Raw genomic sequence first — 14,479 nt, 5'->3', positions numbered from 1 at the left:
CAAGGCGCCACTGGAGAGGAGCTAAAGAGCTGCATTTGGCTCCGGAGCCACAGGTTGCAGACCCCTGGTTTAGGAGCTTAACAATGTGTTATTCAACAGTGGAACTATTAAAGCTTTTAATGGTTTTCACTACAATATAAATGTGATATTTTCTCTTTTCTCTTTTCCTTCCTTTAATTTTAATAAGTGTGAATGTGCTCCTTTAAATATGCTTTGCTGCTCATCTCACAACAACACATAAAGCTGCCTCCTACCTCCAGTATAAGGCCACAGTAGTAAAAACCTCCCACTCTGTGTCAACTATAAATTCTTCCAGTGTGACTGATGCTTTGGGTAGCCATGGAAACCTAATATAATACCTCCCTCCCTCTCTCTCCTCCCCTCCCACTCCTCCTCTATGTCTCTCTCCCCTCTCTCCATCCACACCAAAGCTCTTTAAGCTATACTTTGCGCATGTACGAGCCAGTCACAGCATTGCATCGACTCCAAGATGGCGAAAACACGTCTGGTTTGCCTCCTGACTCTCTTCTCAACTCACTGTAAGTAAAAAAACCACCTCAACCTGCTGCTATTTCTCTCTTTTCACCCTCGAGATCGTCACATAGCTGCTCTCTTCTTTGTGCTGGGTGTTTTGTGGAGATTTTAACCTCGAGCGCGTCAGAAATAGACTCAGAAGTAACCTGGTAACCTTAAACACACGACTGAGAGAACCGGTCCGTGAAGTGGACTAAATATAGTTATTAATTCTCTTAATGAAATTAGAAAAAAAAAAAAATAGTCGCCATTTTTGATATAAAAAACTTCGCCTGCTGGTGTCAACATGACAATAAAAAATAAAAATTAGACGCGTCTTTTACGCGCGTCTATTGTTTTGCGTCAAATCCATCCATTATAGTGTCGCTCTCAGTTTAACCCGGACTAGTGTTTAACATCACAAAGTGTTTCTGGATGCAGCACCACATGTTAGCATGTTAGCAGGACTAAACTGAGTGACATCAGCTGGTTCAGTTTCTTCTTTTTGGAGAAAGAAAAAAAGTTTCCAACCTCTTCCAACCAAGTTTTGGAGACTTTGTTGGATAAAATATGAATTATGGCAGTTTGCGGTTAACTATTTATTGTGGAGGAGGAGGTGGAGGAGGGTTTTATGGAGAGAGATGTAGGAAGTAGTGATGCGAGATAACGGATTTTCCTGCGGTGGAATAAAGCAGGCTGTCCGCGGGAGGAGCCAGGCAGCCAGTGAGTCCTCCGCCTCCTCCTCCTCCTCCTCCTCCTCTCAGACCAGCTCCAGACCTCAGCTGGTTTCAGTCTCCCAGACTCCATATAGCCCCCTAGTCTGTCCACCAGTCCTGTATAGCTGGAAGCCTTCAATGCACACCTGTAACACCCCAACAGTTCATTTTAACACTCTCTGATCACTTAAAGTGTCAAAAGTAAAAGTACTTATTATGCAGAATGGCCCATTGCGCAATATTATATATTATTATAATTAATGTGTTCATCACTTCAATGTTGCTGCTGGTAAAGGTGCTCATTTTAACTACTCTATAGGCTTAAAGGTCCCATATTGTAAAAAGTGAGATTTTCATGTCTTTTATATTATAAAACAGGCTTTAAGTGCTATATAAATACTGTTAAACTATCAAAACGTTCAATATAAGGAGAATATATAATATAATTATAGCCCATGTTGTACTTTTTACTTCAATTATTTATTTATTTGACAATATTAGTTACTAGCTATGTGCAGATTCAGATATTTAAAGCTCCCATGTTGTAAAAAGTGAGATTTTGATGTCTTTTTTATTATAAAGCAGGTCTACGTAGGTGCTATATAAATACTGTGAAAGTATCGAAAAGCTCAATCCATGAAGAAATACACACAGCCCGTATTCAGAAACTCTGCATTTCAAACAAGCCGTCAGGATTTCTGTACATTTGTGACGTCACAAATATACAATATTTAGACCATCACACGGTTTTAAACGTAAACATTCTAAATGTGTCTCAAAGATAATTTACTGTTGCAGTGTATGTGAATAACATCAGCTGACAGGAAGTAAGCATGGACCCAAACCGTTACCTAGCAACGCAATTCCGTTCCAATTCCGTTGCAATTCCGTTGAAGTGTACTAAAACGGAGCGTTTCAGAGAGAGGGTAAATACAGGTATATTGAAATTGCAACGGAATTGCGTTACTAGGAAACAGCTTGGGGTTCCATGTTTACTTCCTGTCAGCTGATGTCATTCACATACAGTACATACACTGCAACTGGAAATAAACTGGGACCCATTTAGAATGTTTACATTTAAAAAACTGTGTTATGATCCTTACATATATATTTATATTGTACATTTGTGACATCGCAAATGTACAGAAATCCTAACGGCTTGTTTCAAATGCAGAGTTTTTGAATACGAGCTGTGTTTTTTCTTCATGGATTGAGCTTTTCGATACTTTCATAGTATTTATATAGCACCTACATAGACCTGCTTTATAATAAAAAAAGACATGAAAATCTCACTTTTTACAATATGAGACCTTTAAGTATTTGAATCTGCACATATAGCTAGTAACTAATATTGTCAAATAAATAAATAATTGAAGTAAAAAGTACAACATTTCCCTCTGAGATGTAGTGGAGTAAAAGTGGGCTATAAAGTTACTAAAAATAGAAATGCTCAAGTAAAGTACCTCAAAATTGTACTTGAGTAGCCGTAACAGTCCACCACTGCTAGAGCACACAATTGGCTGAGGCTTATGTGTGGATATTACACGGAGAATTGAACAACATCAAACAAACAATACGACTATAGACTGATTATATCTTTGTCTGTGTAGTCTGGCTTTCTTGTGGTGGTTGTCTTTTTTTAAATTATTTAAATTTTTTATTTATTTATTTATATCTTTTTTATTATTATTATTTTATTTTGTATTTGTCATTATTTAAATTATTTTTTAATTTATTATTTTATTTTATGCTTGTTTGACATATAAGAATATATTTTGTTTTGATTTAATAATGATTACTCTGCTTCGGTAATGATTTTCTTTTGAAATGTGTTGATTTTCTTCTGGCTTCCACTTGGACGTAGATGAAACGAGGTGTGAGAGGATCAAACAGAAGTACAGACATAAGAACCTTCCTGTGATCTCTCACGTGTGGCTTGTTCTCTTTGCTTTAATTAGGAGAATAGCGGCGGAGCTTGTTAGAAATCTGTTTCTGTATACTATCAATGCTGTCTCTCTCCATAACACCTCCAGGCTGTGATATATTTCAAATGCAGTCCTCTTAATGATGTTCCCCTGAGTGAATCTGTGACATGGCATGGCAGCAGCACAACTGACATTTTCAGAAGGGGTTGGGTGGGGGGTTGGGGAATGGGGTGCGGGGGTCAGGCCTGGACAGGCTTAGCCATGTGGCCGACCGGCTCCCAGCCAGCGTTGCCACTGTCTTTAGAAAGAGGACAAATCTGGCTAAACTAAAGCTGGCCACAAGCCGTGTTATGAATTACTACTTGGTGCTGATACTAATAGGCGCTGACTAAGGGCTGGGCGATACGGCCTAAAAATACAATCTCACTTTTTTTTTTCACGTCATATCTGATTTAAGATTTTAATTGTTCTTTAAAACGAAATAGGCCTAAAAAGACAAAGGAATTATTAACTTCTAACGAAATTCACATAATAAAAAACCATCTCATATGAGATACGATGAGAAAATGATTCCGCTAACGTTACCTGCTTTTCAGCAGGTGTTTTTACAGTCTTGTGCAAACGGCAGTGCCACACACAGTTCTCCCGCTCGCCTGCATGCCTCTGTTTGAGATGCTGGAATAAATTAAAGTGGTGCTGCTGCTTTTAGTCGCCACAGACGTCAGACAAACATTACAGAGGACAGTGTTTTGTTTGAGATTGCTGAGGAGACGTGTGCCTTTTTTGGGAATGTTGATATTTTACTTGTCTAAAGAGAACCTGCATGTTTACTGTGAACTACGGGAGCTCAAGTCCTAAACCATTAATTTGAATTAATTAAAAGAAATGGATTAATTGCCCAGCTCTACACTGACTCTAATTAGAATTTGTATTTTAGAAAATCTCTGCTCAGTTTTTGATGTTTCACAAAGTGATTTCAGAAGGAGTGCGTGTCGTTTGCTTCGCTTCTTGTTGACACTTCTGTGTCGTGAGATGTGCTTGTTATTTTAAATTCATGACATTCTTTGGTAGCTATCATCTTAATGGCCACGCAAACCCCAGCCCACTCCGAGCAAAGGCTAAACCCGACCCGACTGAACATAGACTGCACATATCAGCCCAGTCATCTGTCAGCAGAGTGAAAGATGAGGGCCATTGTTATTTTAAGTACAGCGGACTTTCAATACGATCTAATGGAATGCAACTGACATTTTCCATTGTTGGCTTCACCTGAGCCAGTTCACTTAGATAAAATATTCCAAAGAAAGCGGAACGCTACGCACTTTAAGAGGACATCTGCCAGAAACCCATCCTGCCAAGAGCAGAGCCAAGATATATGGGAGCTTGGAAGATGCTCAGATTGGATTAGTACAGAGCAAATATAAACTTTGAGATCACTGCTCTCTTCTGAGAAACACCTGTGGACATCTGTACATGTCAGACGCTATGATGTGGATCAACAGCAGAAAACGTTACCTTATAATAGTGATAACATGGTCACAGACTTAAAGAATGCTAATATTGTTTCAGGCTCGAAGTGTTGAAATCGATTTATCTTCCTGGACAATTGACATTTTTTTATGACTTGACATTATCTCTGTTTGCAGTCATGGCTGTCGGCCTGATCCAGCTGGAGCCTCCTTTTATCTGGATGGATAAGATAAGGGGAGAAAGCTGTCCGCTGGGTTGTTGTTGAGCCTCCCCTGTGTTGCTCTGCTGATAAGTCATTGCATCACTTAGAGAGCTTTGAATATCCGCTAACCCACACATAACCGGGGTGCTTATCGGGTGACGTTATTCAGCACACTCTTGAACATTTGTCTATATTAGAGCCCGGTGTCGGCACCTCTCTCATTGTTTTGCATGTGTGGCATAGCCGCTTGGCATGGCAGGAGTCGGTGCGCCCCGAGAAGAAGGCGGATAGCGGCTCCCCCGAGGAGGTGCATGTTGTCAGATGTTTCCCTACCCAACCCAAAGCTTGTGAGCAAATGTTTGGAGCACTCTCTGAATGGCATGTACGGCCCCCGCGGGCAAGTCACATACAGTCTGACATTTTACTGCAGAGACAGTAAATGGCAGAGTAAAACAGGGACAGACAGACGGAAAGCAGTCCCTTGTTGCCGAGCATTTGTTTGTTCTCTCCAGACACCCCTGAGTGAGAGGTGATAGTGGCATAACACATTTATCAGAGTTGTCATTCTGGTCTCTCAGCTCAGATTCAACAGCAGGAAGAATCTCTGCAGTCACCATGGGCTTGTTTGTGCTTATTTTTCTAAGTGAGAGTTGTGTAATTGCTGTCACAGAATCACACCCTTTTGTAATATATTTTTTAAATCACTGTTGTCAGTCATGTGGACGACAGTCCCTCCATGGGATAAAGTCAATGTGGCACATGGCCCTTACTGTGGAATGACCTGAAACAGCTGAGCAGGAGTGGGTGGTGGTGTTTTGAGCAGCGTTGCAGGCGCAACCAGAAATATCTGCTGCGTCCCTCCCAAACCTGAGTTAGCAAATGCAGCATTCCAAATAGAAAACACATGGAGGGAGAAACCTTCTCATCATATGTGCGCTGACTAACAATCATAACCACCTGTTTTCCTTAGAGATAAAAGGGACCCCTGTTGATGAGTTGGCGGAGGTCAGAGCAGAAAGGGGGTGGGGTGGTTTTGAAGAAAGCTCAGCAGTGTTGCTAGTTGAAGGCGTTCAGAAAACAAGCTGGGTGTGACGATACGTCTCCTGAGACAGGAATCCGATTTAAGTTGACACAGAGAAGGATTCAGCACACCGCCCTGTCCTGTTTTTTATCATTTTGTTTTTCACCTCGCAGTGAGCTACAGCAAATGCCGAGGTTGAAAGGCAAACACGTTCCAGAAATGGCGATGGCATGTGCGTGCCTCAAATGTCAATAAGACTACCATGTGAAAGAACCATTGGTCATAAACTAGAACCGGCCTCCGGGCAGGACATACTGGCCAAAAGCTCCACATGAAGATATTATAAAGGTCTCAGTGTGGAATAGGAATGTTGGAGGTTTTGCCGATGAACTGATAAGACAGGGATTCATGAGAAGAAGAAGTTAGTTGTCATTAGGAATGTTAATAATTAATCAACATTAAGAATTTTAACCGATTAATGCTTTCAGTTAAACGAGAGTCTGGAGCTTGGCTTTGGATCTGAGGAGTTGTAGCATTTATTCACCGACAAATAAACTGCACACACACTGTTACTGCTACGTCCACATTTATAACGTCAACAACAACCCCACACTCACCGCCGCCGCACACACACACGGTCTGTCGGGACACTCGCTAACGTTACGCCAGGCAGACACGCAGCTGACAACCTCGCAGCTAAACTAAATGATGCGGTGGAGACTTTGACTGGGAATGTGGCTGCATGTGTCCACGACAATACATGCAGCGTCACGGCTGCTACAGTAAGCCGGGGACTCAGTTGTTTGTTGTGCTCAAACACTGCAGCCGGTGATAAATGATGGATTTAACTAGGGGTGGGTCATGATTTTCGATTTTTCGAATAGTCGTTAAATTATAAAAAAAATCAAATAGTTTATGCGACTATTCGTCCCATCTTCGAGGGATATGCGGCGATTATTCGAATAATAATCGACTAATTCTCAGTGATTTTCGAATAGTATTTAGGCTTTGAATGCACATCCCTAGATTTAACCTGTTTGTGCATCGGCTTTTGGTCGCAGCTGGGCGGCTTGTTAGCACTTAAACTACATCACCACTCTTGTCAGTTAACGGTTAATAATCGGTCAACGAGGGTCGGTTATCGGTTAGAAAAAAGATTCAGAATCAGCATCCCTAATTGTCGTCCTGTTTAGCGTAATGAGCTTTTGGGACTGATTGCTCTTCCTGAATAGAAGACTTAAGTGGTTGTTTGTTTTTGACGAGACATCATTCCGTTCAATGTTTAGGCTACTCCAGATCAACAGGATAATCTCCTCCGTACTGGCTGCCCGAGCTTAGGGCAGCACAAGAGGGGTTTCCTGTTTGATGATCTCTATCTGTGGTCACATGGTCCCCGCAGGGAGGAAGTGCCGCAGCAGTTCTCTCGCTCGGTGTGTTCGCTGGATACCGACCGAGTACGTCAATAGGTCAAAAGAGACCGCCATCGATCAAACATTGGGATGCTGTCAGCTTAGTGAAATAATTAGGGGTTTCATTAATGACATGGCGGAGGCAATGAACTACATGTGGCTGAGCCACTGTCGCTCTGAAAGGAAAAAGCTGGAGGCTGCGCTCCCGCTGAGAGTCATAACCAGATAATCGCTCTGGATTCATCTTTTGTTTACCAGGCTGTAACAAAAGGGCAATTACTGTCAAAAAATAGCCACCAGGCAGAGTCATCTGACAACCTCAGGTGTTTGATCATTAAAAACATCTACTGTTGGAATGATTGTGGACAAAAAGTCAGATACAGAAGCTTAGCAATATCTCAAACAACTTTATGCTTTTTTTCTCTGCAGTTCCAGGAAACTTTTTATTTATATGTGAATGATAATAACAACTACAATGGAAATAAAATACCACTAGAGCTCAGCCCGATGATGTCAGGCCACGTAGGGGTTTATTATCCTATTATCAAACTAAAATATTAAACTCTAAAGGTAGCCTGTGTCTGGCTAAAAGCATTCTGAAACAACAGACAGGCTTTTAACTTTCCTTTCTGACAGAATTCCAGTAATGAAAAGAAATAAAATGGGGAGGATATTGAGGATTAAAAAACGACTTTAAAGACATTTCTTGGCGAGAGGAACAATCCTTTTGACCTGTTTGTCAGAAATTAGATCTGGAGTCTTTAAATCCCTGTTTTTTTTTGTAAATCTTATTGTCTGGATTATACTGAAGAACCAGTGAAAAGGAATTTCATGGCCACGATAATAAGAAGATAACGGGGGGAGCTTTGGGGGTGATCACAAACTGTGTAGATGTTGTTACCTTGGAGACAAGACCCTGGCTCTCCACCTACCGTACAGCCCCTCAGCACAGGTCGAGCTGAAGAAAAACGACTTTTGGCTGTTGTGGAGTGCAGATTTTTGGGGAGTTTCCTGCTCTGCTCTGCGTCATTGCCTTGGAACAAGATTATAGGGTGGTTTTTGGATTACAATTTCAAAAGTTTTCACTTCATGGTTTATTTTAGAGTGATAACAGAGCGTGTAGAGATCTCATCTGAGGAGCTGTAACATGTGATCGATAGCGATGCTGCAAATAACGTTGGTTTGCCACCCGCTAGTTCAAGAACTCTCCCTGTTAATCAGGAGCAGTTGTGCTGCTTGAAGCTCATTTCCTTTTCTTGCATCTGGTAGCCTGTAATTAGGGGTTTCCAGCCCTCCAGGTTCATGTCAGCCTGCAATCTGCTACTGTGGAGGTTAAGGGGATGTGGATGCACCTGTCAGACATGTGACTATCAAAATAAAAAAAACATGCAGATAGGGATTTTAATAATTAACCGTGGTCTGTCGAAGACTCGCTAACGTTGCTTTGCGCTGACGGACCGTATGTGTGTGACAACGGCGAGCACAAAGCCACCAGCGACGCTATACAGCTGTGAACGTAGCACAAACCAAACAGACACGGTCTGTCGGACGCTCGCTAACATTACGCCGGGCAGACACACAGCTGACAACCTCGCAGTTAAACTAAACGATGCTGTAAAGTGGCTGCATGTTTCCTCCACAATACACGCAGCATCGTGGCTTCTAACTCTCCCGGACGGGTGAACTGGGGACTCAGTTGTCTGTAGCACCGCTGCATGTGACGGAGGCCGTGCTGACGGTTTGTGGTAAATCCAGCCAGAGACACTAAATGTCAGATAGAGGACTTCATGTGAGTTATTGGCATCTTCTGGGGAGGCAGAGCAAAATGGGTTCGAAACAGCACAGCATAGAAATGATAGATGGAGCCTGGTCCGTGAGCGAGACCTAGACCTTGATGCTCTCAACTTAAAAATAAATATGAGGAAATTATTTATTACATGCTGGCAAGCTTGGCCTTTTTGACTCAGCAAGCACTGAGCTTAGAGATGACAATTCAAGACCTAAAATGTAACCCTTCTAATTGAAAAAAGGACAAACTAAACCTTTTTCTTAGTGGTTAGAAATCCATGTCAAAGAGTAATAATGGTGATAAAAATGGTCCTATATTGGCTTTGCAGCCTCAGTCCAGTAAGACGTTCACTATTGAGGTACAGTGAGGTAAAAGATCAGCATCATCTGCAGACGTTCCTTACACTATCTCAAGTTCAGCTTAAAATAATATAGGACACAGCTGACTGTGAAAATTGAATCACAAATTAGATTTGGGTTTGAATGAGTTTGCTGCCTCAGCCTGCTCTGCTTGATACTCGAGTATTTCCAACTTAATGGAATTCAAATGTCGCTTTGACTATTTGTGACAAGACATTACACTTAAGAGCTCAGGAAGCCTTTCCTACGTGACCCAAAAGATATATTGTCTTCGACTTCTTCCATTAAAGGAATAATTCAACATCTAGGGGAAATTCACTTATTCTTATTCTGGCATGGGAAGATTGATACCACTCTCATTACTGTTCGTATGAAGCTACAGCCAGCAACTGATTAGCTTAGCTTAGCACAAATATTGTAAACATAAAGACACAGCTAACCTGGTTCCAATCTCCAAAACCATTGGCTATCAATCTGGCGCGATTTAGTCTATTTCTGGGGTTCTGGCGTAGATCCTGATAACGGATATCCGCTCCAATACTTTCTCTTGAGTGCTCCAATCGCTGTTTACAGTCTGATTAGCAATTGAGAATGGAGTTGGAGTTGGGAGACGACATCTACGACCCCATTGTTTCCAATTAGCCGAGCTAATAAAAAGCTAAATCAACATCAGACGGCCAATACGTTCCGCCACTTTTGCTCTCAACATGGACTGTTAACCTGCATGCAACCAAAGCGTGATTGGTCAACACTACCGTCGGCTCTAGTCCGCCCGTGTCTGAGGTTTTTTTACGCCGATATAGAAACATGCTGAATCGGAGTGAGGAAAGCGAGCCGAGGAGTAAAGTCAAGAGAAATCAAATTTTTCATCTTCATCTCATCTGATCATTCCAACACACGGATGTTTTCACAGCGACATGGACATCTGGAATGAAGCTAAGTGCTGAGTGAGAGCGGTGTGACAACGGTCGTTAAACGCCGCTTTGTTTCATGTACGTATCATAACAACAGCTTGTATATCCGCCGTCCTCGGTCTTCCTGTTTCCCCTTTTTGAATGACGAATACAGACTACCGCCGCCTGCTGGTGTGGAGAGTTACTTCCTCTCATGCAGGCGCAGAACGTACGTGGTAGTTGGCCGTTGGCTGTCGTGTTTGTGGTGTGTTCGAGTGCAACTTGTCGGACACAACAAAGGCCACGTGAGGCGACGCAACAGGCGGCCTTCATCGCCGCTAGTTCTCTGATGTCGGGTTGGTGTGTCTGGGCCTTTAGGCCTGTTTGATGGACTATTTCTTACCTGGGATCTTTAACTTCCTGGAGTCTCCCAAAATCAAACTAGTAGTGAGTATGAGAGGAGACAGACAGACTTTTTTTCAAGCAAATTCCAAAAGCTGTATTGTAGCTCTGATCAGAGGCTCTGCTGTGGTAGAAAGCCCACCAGTACTGTCAGGAGGACAGAGTGCATTCAGCTGACTGGACAGATAGAGTTGGCAGATTGTAACCAGACCATCTGACCATATGGTGTGAAGGCTATCCCTTCTGGGCTACTTAGTGGTAAATATGTTGAGATTGAACTGGAATTAATAGCACTATTATGCTATTTTAGAGCTTGCCAAAATATCTCTTGGTAGAGAGTTATCCATTGATCCGAACGGTATTGATCTTTCACACCAACAGCTTTTAGGTCAAATGGTGAAAGAGTTCTGTCAACAAGATGATCACAAAGACCTTTGACCTAGTGTTCTTCCTCTGCGTCCACCAAAAACGCCAGCCGTGTGAAGAACTGTGCTCGTTCAAAGTATTACTGGATGAAACAGGAATAAATACTTAAAGAGAGCTGAAATGTCTGATACGTAGGAGCATTAATGGAATTCCTTGATTCTGTCAGAAAAGATCACGAGTGCTCCGGATCGTCTGCGTGCTTTTTAGGCATTGCCGTGAATCACGTTGGGAGGAGAAGCTCAGCATACACAGCGCTGTTGCCACATGTGTGTGAGGGCATACTTGGGGTAAGTGAGTGCCTCAGATATTTGTCAGGATGCCAGACATAGGCGACGAGTTTGTAATACGGTTGCTGGCCCCTGTCTGAGCTCCAATAGAGGGGGCTTTGCATGTGGGTCGGCTTACTTTCTGTGTTATAGAAAGCAATGGAGGGGACGGAGGAGAAAGCAATTTGGGTGGATTTCATCATGACTCAGTGGTTTGTCAGGCCTTTGTCATCGTTGTAACAGGTCACTCAAAATGGCCAGACTGAAGCCTCAAAGCTGATCAGAGATGTAAGTAGAAAGTTGTGACTGTCCCATACTTTTAGCTACAAAACCCTCATGGAGACTTTAGTGAACTGTTGACATCAACAAGTCCACCAAGCAGCAGCACTTAAAGCTTCAGTATGCAGAATATGTTTGGCATTATTGGGCAAAAATAACCGTTCAGCATATTGTAATTCAAGTGTTCTGAGAGACTTCTGCTCCTCCTCATGGCTCTGTTTTCAGGCTTTAAAAACATCTAGCCCGTGACAGGAGACTTTGACCAATCACAGGTCATTTCAGAGAGAGAGAGCGTTCCTATTGGCTGAGCTCCGGCTGGTGGGCGCTACTTGGTATTTCCTCAGCAGATCTCAACATGACTGCCGGGTCACAAACTTCCAAATTTTACAGCTAAACAGTACACTACAAGATGCTTCTGAAAACATCTGAGGAGCCTCTTTCCCAATGGAAGTCTATGGAAAAAGTATTTTTGGACCCAATGGCATCACGTGACGTACACGGAAGTTGTAATACCCTCGTTTGGCCACTACTAAAGTTGGGATCAACGACCGGCGCTCGGTCCTCCATTTCCATATCTTACTACTACTTCATGCTCACATATTTCACACACACAACAGGATATCCCATCGTAAATATTAAACATGTTAATATATATTTATTTATTTACGATTTGAGATCGGTGCGGCGAGGATGGACTTCCAAGCAAAAAAAAAAAACGCAGGAACATCTGGAAAGATAATCTTTAGAACCATCAAAAAATCTGGGCTTTGCTACGATTGTCCGGAGAATCGGGCCCAAAATCGTTTTGATTCTCGCGTAGCGTGTACCCGGCGTTATGAGCATACGCCCCATGTACCAAGGTTGAGTCTTTGCCGTGGCGGCCCATGGTTCGAATCCAATCTATGGCCCTTTTCCTGCATGTCATCCCCTCTCTCTCTCTCTCTCTCTCTCTCTCTCTCTCTCTCTCTCTCTCTCCCCCTTTCATAACTATCAAAGTCACTATCAATAAAAGGCAAAAAATAATCTTTAAATAAAACAGCAGCGCTTAGAGGAGCATTGTGTTTTCAATGTATTTTTAAATACTGTACTCTGTATTGACCTAAATGATGGAAAACAAGAGCAGAGAGGAAGAAATTACACAGAAGGAGGACGAGCCAGTGAATACTCCACAGCCCTTCTGTGTTCAGGGATTTCCTGAATCTTTTGCCATTAAGATTGTAATTAAACTAAATTGTCTCTTTCTCAACACATCCTGTAAGAGAGCAGAGTCACTCCCAGAATGACCATGTTATCTACTCTAAGACTGCTCCCCTTTCAAAGTCAGATGAATGTATTTATACAATGGTCATTATCAGAGCTTAAAAGATAACCTTTAAAAAAAAAAATCCCATCTGGAACGTGGAGATTCTTCACTGAGCCATAATTATCACAGAGCTTTATTATGGGATTTACAAATTTAAAACTATCCACGCTGTGACGAAAGATGCCAAAACAAATGGAAAAAAAACTCAAGTCGCTAATACAGTTAGATATATTTTAACAAATGTATGTAAAGCTCCATTCTGTCGCTGATCATTATAGTTAACCCCCCTTAGACGCGCAGTCCCAGCAGACTTTACTGTCTTCCAGAGGCCATGGAAGACGGGAAGACGGCTCAGTAAACGCTCCAAAGTTGGGCTAAACTTTGGTGAGGAAAAACTGGCATGGAAAAACCATGCAGTTGGGCAATTGGTATCACTGTAAAGCTGAGACTCTTGTGGATCCAATGAGCCCAACTGTATTCATGTGTGATGATGTTAGTCCCCGCAGGAGACATTTTCATTGACCTCACTGTATAAAATGACCTGTGGTGACCTCTAGGATAATCACAGCCTCATGAAACTTTACAGCCACAAACTAGAGACCTAGAGCATTCAGAGGATGGATGGCTTTACTAGCCAGATTGACAGTAAGGGGGTTTCTGAGCAGTTTACACAACACAATTGCTCGCCATCTAATCGCCGAAAAATGCAATTCTTGCTCCAAATGTCAACATTTTTTGATCCTAAATCACAGCATGGCTTTTTCTCTGGTGTTCCTCAAGGTCTTGTTGTCTTAATGTGGTATTTTGGAGGGATTATTGATCATTTTTATCAATTCTCCAGGAGTAAAAAAAGGTTAAATTTAGCACCAAATCTGTGTAACAAATGGTATCAACCCAAAAATTGCTGCAACAATTTATGAGACATAATAGAGCATGGGGATGGCCATCATATACTTCTATCATAATGTTCTAAACCCTTATACAATTTTACAATTAATTTTAAAACCTTCACAGGTACTGTATTTAACATAAAACAATATGCTCAAATCATAACATGGCAAACTGCAGCCCAACAGGCAACAACAGCTGTCAGTGTGTCAGTGTGCTGACTTGACTATGACTTGCCCCAAAACTGCATGTGATTATCATAAAGTGGTCATGTCTGTAAAGGGGAGACTCGTATACCCATTTTCATTCACATATCTGGAGGTCAGAGGTCAAGGGACCCCTTTGAAAATGGCCATGGCAGTTCTTCCTCGCCTAAATTTAGCACAAGTTTGGAGCGTTATTTAACCTCCTTTCTGACAACCTAGTATGACATGGTTGGTACCAATGGATTCATTAGGTTTTTCTAGTTTCATATTGATGCCAGTATCTTCACTCTAGCTTTAAAACTGAATCACTACAACCTCAGAAAGATTGATTGCATTAACGTGTTAAAGAAATTAGTGGCATTAAAACAAATTTGCCTCAACATTGCGTTAATATCAGCAGATAAGATGCACC

At 42.0% G+C, this 14,479-nt stretch overlaps 1 protein-coding gene across 1 annotated transcript in view; it reads left to right on the top strand.

Annotated features, from left to right (window-relative positions):
• The first annotated feature begins 382 nt into the window (after window positions 1-382).
• jam3b (junctional adhesion molecule 3b) overlaps window positions 383-14,479 on the top strand; it is a 44,968-nt gene continuing 30,871 nt past the window's right edge. Inside the window, exon 1 of the mRNA XM_074610059.1 lies at window positions 383-539. Coding sequence (XP_074466160.1) covers window positions 491-539 — 49 coding nt within the window. The 5' untranslated portion in view covers window positions 383-490. The remainder of the gene's footprint in view (window positions 540-14,479) is intronic.

This window comes from Sebastes fasciatus, chromosome 16, assembly GCF_043250625.1.
Source record: "Sebastes fasciatus isolate fSebFas1 chromosome 16, fSebFas1.pri, whole genome shotgun sequence".
In the NCBI taxonomy this organism is placed as follows: domain Eukaryota; kingdom Metazoa; phylum Chordata; class Actinopteri; order Perciformes; family Sebastidae; genus Sebastes; species Sebastes fasciatus.
The sequence above is the reverse complement of the archived record's forward strand: the minus strand, read 5'-3'. Positions and strand labels throughout refer to the sequence as shown.